Here is a 7,483-nt window from a genome sequence, read left to right as displayed (position 1 = left end):
GACGCAGACAACGATCATGGACGACCCTGACTATGCCTCGTTCATGTAGAACGTCATCTTCGAGGGCCGTGGTGAGGCGTTCCACGTCGACGGCCAAGAGCAAGCTTTTGATCCCGATACGAACCAAAGCCAGGACACCCGCGCTACCTATGATGGCACTCAGTTGGCCGGCGATGATGATGGTGATGAGGACGACCATGGCAACTCGTGGCATGAAGATTATGACTTGTATTGTCAAGATGAAGAAGAAGCGGTCAACATTTTCATGGAGCCATTGTTGTTTATCAATGAGCTCACCCGAAAGGCCGAAGCACAAAAGATGAGGAAAAGCATTCGCACGGGATCATACACCCAAGCCGAGGACACTTTGATTTGCGATAGTTGGAAGGAAATCGGCCAAGATCCAATGAAAGGTGTTGAGCAAAAAGGAGTTGTCTTTTGGACAAGAGTTCACAAGAACTTTCATGAGCGAAGAAAGTTTGCCCCCTACCAATTCACAAGCACCCGCGGCATCAATTCAATCCAAAAGAGATGGGGATTCATCCAACAAGAGTGCAACAAATATTGTGTCGCGCTTGAGAGCGTCAAATCCCGTCCCGTGAGTGGCCTAGGCCTTGGTGACTTGGTATGAACCTCTCGCTTTTTCATCATGTGTCCATTCATGTTGGCATGCCATTTAAGTTTCATGCACTGTATGTCCTTTCATGTTACAATTGTGGCCGCATGTTTGATTGTGTAGGCATTCCAATCTTTGGAAGCCTTCAAGGCCCGACATAAAGACAAGCCATTCACTCTCACGCATTGTTGGATGCTCATCAAAAATTGCCCGAAGTTCAAAGACCAATACAATGCTCTTTAGATGAAGAAATGAGGGAAGGCGGCCGTGGCTGATGAGGTAGACTTGCTCAAGAGGCCAAGGGGCAGAAAAACTCGAAGTCCGATGAGAAGCGTGATGCGTCGTCCATTGCCTTGCAAGGAACTTTGGAGGAAATGGTGAGAGAAAAGGATGCGGGGGAGGAGAGGAAGACCAAAGGCAATGAGAAGCAAATGAAGATATATCTAGATCTCCAAACGAAGAAGCTTGACATGGAGGAGGCCGTGAAGAGGAGGAAGCTTGACATCGAGGAGGCCACTCAACTCGAGAAGTTAGAGATCGAGGCCACCAATGCCGACACAAAGGCCAAGGAGGTGGCGCTCGCGTTGATGAGCGTCGACAAGAACAACATGTCACCGGAGAGGAAGACTTGGTTCGCGAACTGTCAGAAGGAGATGTTCGCCCGCGACGACTTGAACTAGGTGAGACCTCGACCGCGATGGCGGTCCATTTTGAAGGCTGGTTAGTGTGCCGGCGACTGGCTTTGTTGCCAGCAACAAAACTTGTCCATTTTGAAGGCTGACTGTTGTGCCGACCGCTGGCTTTGTTGCCGACGCCAAAACTTGTCCATTTTGAAGGCTGACTCGTGTGCCGGTCACTGACTTTGTTGACAGCACCAAACTTATGATGACCATTCTGTAGGACGCTGGCTTTATTGCCGAATGGCATGATCTAGCGTGAACGCGGCCGCTGGCGTGAACTATGGCCGCTGCCATTGTCTTTTCGTTTGCATGCACATCGGACCAGATACGGCCGTGCGCCCAGCATATCCACAAATTCAGGCGGACACGATCCATTGCCACCCCAAACAGATAATAAGGAAACGAAACGGACATTCTTTTGGTGTTGTGCGTTGGAGTTGCCCTAAGTGTGCCATTGCTGAATTTTGTGTAGACTCGTATTCGCGAGAGTTCCATCCAACGGAACAACCGCCACACTTACAACCATGTTCCACGTGGCACGTGCGGCCGCGCATGATATCATTGAAGTACTGGCACAGCAAACTCCGGAAGAGCACAAGGCCCCAGTACAGAACAACATAGCGGCACGCAACACGCCAGCCGCAGCAAAGCACCGGTGCCGCGCCGCTTCCTCAGGACCCAAGTCACCTGCCATCTCCTCCCCAGCAGCGGCAAACTCGCCACCGCACGCAGCGACGGCATGGCGATGTCTCGCGCCGCGGCAGCGGTCGGGCGGCGCCGGTGCGGGCCGCGCCTGCCCGCGGCGAGGTCCATGGCGTCGTGGTTCGGCCACGTGGAGCCGGCCGCCAAGGACCCCATCCTCGGCGTCACCGAGGCCTTCCTCGCCGACCCCTCGCCGGACAAAGTGAACGTCGGCGTCGTACGTATCTCTCCCTCCCTCCTCTTCACCCGCATGCCCTGCCACAGCGGTGTTTCTCGCGGCGCCGCGATCAAAACGGGCGCCGATCGTAGGGGCTGACGGCTTCTTTCTCCTGTCGCGCCGCAGGGTGCGTACCGGGACGACGACGGGAAGCCCGTGGTGCTCGAGTGCGTGCGCGAGGCGGAGCGGCGCATCGCCGGGAGCACCAACATGTGAGATCTCGCTGTCCGCCCGCCTTTCCTCTGCTCTCTCTTGGCCCTTCCTTTCCATTTAATGCGGTTGTGGGTGCAGTTTTCTTGGTCCCGAGGAGTGAGCAATCAATTGGTGATGATGAATTGACGTGGACGAAAGCTTAGCTTTTTGCATGTTGCCTGCATTGCCCTGCAGTCTTGTGATAGATCATGTGCCAATTCTACTCTCTGAATTTTTCTTCGACGATAAGCATGCGCATTTGCGGATTTCGCTATCAAGAAATTATTGACGGGATCATGGCGCACTTCCAGCCGAGTCTAATACATCATTTGGAAGTTTCAGTCTAACTTTTGTGCACCTTGAGAGTCAACGGTTTTTTTAGAGGGGTTTCGTGTAAAAAGTGATTTTTTTTTGAGGAATTGTAAAAAGGATTATTAAATCCTGGCTGTGCAGTTAAAAATAGCACGATATCAGGCATGGTGAGCAATCTTCAAATCATTCAAAAAAAGCACGATATTCTAAATTTACAAGAATGCAAAAATAAAAAATAAAAAATGGAGTTCAATACTAATGTAATGCAATTTTAGTACATGAACGAATATCATGAGTTCTCAATTTATTTTCCTGGCGGAATTTGTAAAACAGGGAGTACCTTCCAATGGGAGGAAGCGTGAAGATGATCGAGGAGTCGCTGAAGCTGGCATACGGGGAGGATTCTGAGTTCATCAAGGACAAGAGGATTGCGGCAGTGCAGGCTCTTTCAGGGACTGGTGCATGTCGCCTCTTTGCAGATTTCCAGAAACGCTTCTTGCCGGATTCACAGATCTACATACCTACGCCTACATGGTCAAAGTGAGTTAGGATACATTCTACTTTCACCTTTTCACTAAGTTACCGAAAACAATTTAGAGACCAAATTTCAAATGTTCTTCGAGCATCGTCAGGTTGGCACCCTCTGATAGTAGCTAACTGTATGAACTTGTTCAGCCATCACAACATTTGGAGGGATGCCCAGGTACCACAAAGAACATTTGCCTACTACCACCCGGAATCAAGAGGACTGGACTTTGCAGGCCTAATGGATGATATCAAGGTATATTTCATAGGTGATGAACATTTTTACAAGTGATTGTAGGTTTCTGTGATTTGGCACAGAAAACCTCCCATTTTCTGTGGGGATTTCTGTCTTGTTGACTGCTTATCTGTCACTGATTCAGAGTTGTGTTTCCTACACCTGCAGAACGCTCCAGAGGGTTCCTTCTTTTTGCTTCATGCATGTGCTCACAATCCCACTGGGGTCGATCCTTCTGAGGAACAGTGGAGAGAGATATCTCAACAATTCAAGGTACAGATGACAACAAATTGGAGAATGGCCACTCCTTGTATTATTTTACCAGTGAAATGCAGCTGTACTTTTGTTTGGTATTTTTCAGGTGAAGAACCATTTCCCATTTTTCGACATGGCATACCAAGGATTTGCCAGTGGTGACCCAGAGAGAGATGCCAAGGCAATTCGGATCTTTCTCGAAGATGGACATCAAATTGGATGTGCACAGTCATATGCAAAAAACATGGGACTTTATGGCCAAAGAGCAGGATGCCTTAGGTACTCATTTTTCCTATGTTAATCTATCATCCATGCATCTTCCATATCAATTCTCACTCAAGTAATAAGTATCAATGTCTTTGTACTGCCTACCTTTTCTTATTTCTCCTTCTATTTTCTGGAGCTACTTGTTAGTATTTGTGTTCTATGTCAAGTTGCTTCCCTGTAATTTCTACTGAATTGAGGATGTCAGTATGTTTATTTTGTGAGCACCGTGTACAGCCTGCAAGTGCTTACTTTAAGTAGACTTAAGCATTACATGCTCTTGAAGAGTAAGGTTATCCTTGAAAATCTGCATTTTTTTTCTGTTATTTGTCTAGGCATCCATTTAAGTTATTCTGAACATTTTCTGCTCTACTCAATGAAACCAAAAAAAAAAAAAATCAGAGAAACAAAGTTTGTGGACACTAAGACTATAAGCTACAAATCTTTATCTGGTGTCTACTCAATGAAACCAATTTTTTTTTGAGAGAAACAAAGTTTGTGGACACTAAGACTATAAGCTACAAATCTTTATCTGTTGCCTAGGCCGTCGCCTGATCTCCTATATTTTAACATTTTTTGCAGTATTCTCTGCGACGATGAAATACAAGCAGTTGATGTGAAGAGCCAGTTACAACAGATTGCCAGACCTATGTACAGCAACCCACCCATTCACGGCGCACTAATTGTTTCCACTATCCTTGGTGATCCAGCACTGAAAAGCTTATGGCTGAAAGAGGTCAAGGTAAAACTACAACGTCCTTCTTCCTATGCCTGACTACCATTGAAGTAAACAAAATTCCTGAGTCATTTGATAATCATGAAAACTGATGGGTTTGATTGTGAACATTATTTTAACATTTGTTTATTGTCTCAGGGTATGGCTGATCGCATTATTGGAATGCGAAAAGCACTTAAGGAGAGCCTTGAAAAGTTGGGTTCACCATTATCATGGGAACATATTACTAATCAGGTAATTGTCCATCAAGATCTTTTTTACCATAATTTGGGCTGTGGCAACTCACTGCCCACATGTAACTGGTAGTATACTGTACAACATCTTGGCCAACATAAAAGGGTGTGGCCGCAATTTGGGTGTGCACCAGTGCAAAGCATTTGGGTAGGATCATGCGGGGAGAGTGCACTTTATTTTTTTTGCTTTGGTCTCTGTACCTAAACTCTCCCTCAAATTGATCAATGGAATGTGGCAAATCTTTTGCCTCCGTTTCAAAAAATTAAAAATCAGAAGGAAGTTTCTTAGAATGGAATGCTAGTTCTTGGTTCATAAAAGGTAATTAGTTCCCATAAAAACTGGTATCTGGAGGCCCTGTCTTTAGTGGCTCCCCTCAGACGTATAACCTTGGGGAAGGAGGATTTTTTTTTTACTGAAATCGGGTTTCTGTTTTATTGTGGGAACATCACTCACTTTGAACCTTCTAAGATGTTTTGATGCTGCATATTTCTTGGGTTCAAACAGCGGTTTTAACAATAATTTTGCTAAATTTTACGTTATGCTTTGTAAGTGGCCTTATTTACTTTCATACATGAGTTGCTGAGAGTTTTGCGATGCCATTCCATCGGCGGTTGTTTTGCTACAGATTGGCATGTTTTGCTACAGCGGGATGACACCTGAACAAGTTGATCGCTTAACAAATGAATTTCACATATACATGACTCGTAATGGCAGGATAAGGTACTTGTAATTGCTTAACAGAAAGTTTGTTATCCTTATTTCTGAATACATCTCTCTGCATTTCATTGGTTACTTGTGCCTAATTTTATTGGTGTTTCCTCTTCAGCATGGCTGGTGTAACAACAGGAAATGTCGCATATTTGGCTAACGCTATTCATGAGGTCACTAAGCCAATTTAAGACCCCTTCCTCCCTCCTGCCATTTTGAGAAATAAGAGGAGCCTTTCAACTTCAAGTTGCAGTTTGCTTTTAATTTCCTTAAACCTTTTATGTTCCAACAATGTTGTTTTTATCAAACAATGTCCCATATTGTTGTGACCTATGGGTGTGCAAATATTGATTTGTTTCATCGGAGACACAGAAAGGAACACTTTATTAGTAAGAACTAAACTGATCCTGTATTACAGTTGCAGAGGATGCCCTAACACTGAAAATGTCATCGTTTAAGAAAAATTAGGAGGAGCTGAGCTCCTGTGACGCATATGAAGAAATGCAGTTGGCATCTCCAAGTGCACAGTGTTTGTTATAGTATTCGAAATAATTGGAACTATCACATCCACAATCAGAAGATAGGCTGGTGTCCAACATAACACGTCTAACTGTTATTGTCAAAATCATTAATTGAATTTGTGTTAAACTGTCAATGCCACAAAATGAGATACTGCAGGCTAGTGCATAATTATGTAACAAAGATATAGATATACAAACTAAAATAGAAAAAAGCAAATATGATCAAATTTAAAGAGCGCAATATATTGATGATGGGGTTCGTTTTATGGAAGGTTCTCCTCTTTCTTTTCTTGACACTGGTAGGTTCTCCTTTGACATATGAAAATTTGCAGCATCAGAAATGAAGTGACAAAAAACTTATTCTGCTCACTTGTGGCTGCTACATGCTAAGCTACGGGTTATCGGGCTTTTGCCAGATTACTAGCCCAAGGCAACACAGTCAGGCCACTAGCTGCGGGTTGTCCTTTTTCTTCTTCTTTTCTTACTTATTCTTCTTTTTTCATTCTCAAAAAAAACTTATTCTTCTTTTCTATTTATCCATTTTTTATTGTATTGTTTGTTAAATATATTTTCTTTTTATTTTGGTGCTTCTTGTTCCTTCTATTTTTCTTTGTCATTATTTGATTTTTGTAATATACCAAAACATTTATGCAAAAAGCCATGAATATTTAATTATCAAACAGATTAATATTTTATTTTTAAACAGATAAAAAATATTTTATTTTCACAGCCAGGAATATTTTTTTTCAACTATATGGACAATTTTAACGGATAACGATAACAATATGCAATATTATGACAATTTATGATATATATAAAACTGTTTTTCAAGAGTTGCATAAAGTATTTTATACAGGAATAAATCCTTGCGACGTCAGTGTCGCTCCCACTTTTTTTAGGGACTTTATTGCTCATCAAACAACATTACAACTTTTGCTAGAAGATTTACAAGATAATCAGGGGTGCTCCTCCTGCCAAATAATAGTACGAGAGCAACTATAGAAGAGTCTGTCATATTGGTTGCCATATGCACGTACATATGCACGTCCTTGACCTCGACGACCGTGGCGCAATTCGTCTCCTAAAATCTCACCATATTGGCATTGGCTCTATCTGGTGTGCTCCCTCTTCGCTGTGAAATCCACCCATGCCTGCTCGTAGTGGAGCCATACAATGTGGTTCCTGTCCCGCCCCCTGCGGACACATATAAAAGCGTTCATAGAAGTAAAGTGTACGTGCATATGTATAAACGTCTACACCTGTCCACCCAAAACTCATGAGAGTAT

General features: G+C 43.7%; 1 protein-coding gene across 1 annotated transcript; it reads left to right on the top strand.

The window, feature by feature from the left end:
* The first annotated feature begins 1,883 nt into the window (after positions 1 to 1,883).
* Positions 1,884 to 6,043, top strand: LOC123147957 (aspartate aminotransferase, mitochondrial). Its single transcript, XM_044567295.1, has 10 exons — positions 1,884 to 2,215; positions 2,342 to 2,427; positions 3,053 to 3,259; positions 3,395 to 3,500; positions 3,648 to 3,752; positions 3,841 to 4,013; positions 4,581 to 4,740; positions 4,873 to 4,968; positions 5,594 to 5,688; positions 5,795 to 6,043. The coding sequence occupies exons 1-10, from the start codon at positions 2,036 to 2,038 to the stop codon at positions 5,865 to 5,867; spliced, it is 1,281 nt and encodes a 426-aa protein (XP_044423230.1). The 5' UTR covers positions 1,884 to 2,035; the 3' UTR covers positions 5,868 to 6,043.
* Positions 6,044 to 7,483: the final 1,440 nt, after the last annotated feature.

Source organism: Triticum aestivum, chromosome 7A, assembly GCF_018294505.1.
Source record: "Triticum aestivum cultivar Chinese Spring chromosome 7A, IWGSC CS RefSeq v2.1, whole genome shotgun sequence".
Lineage (NCBI taxonomy): Eukaryota > Viridiplantae > Streptophyta > Magnoliopsida > Poales > Poaceae > Triticum > Triticum aestivum.
Note: the sequence above shows the minus strand (reverse complement) of the source record. Positions and strands in the feature narration are given on the sequence as shown.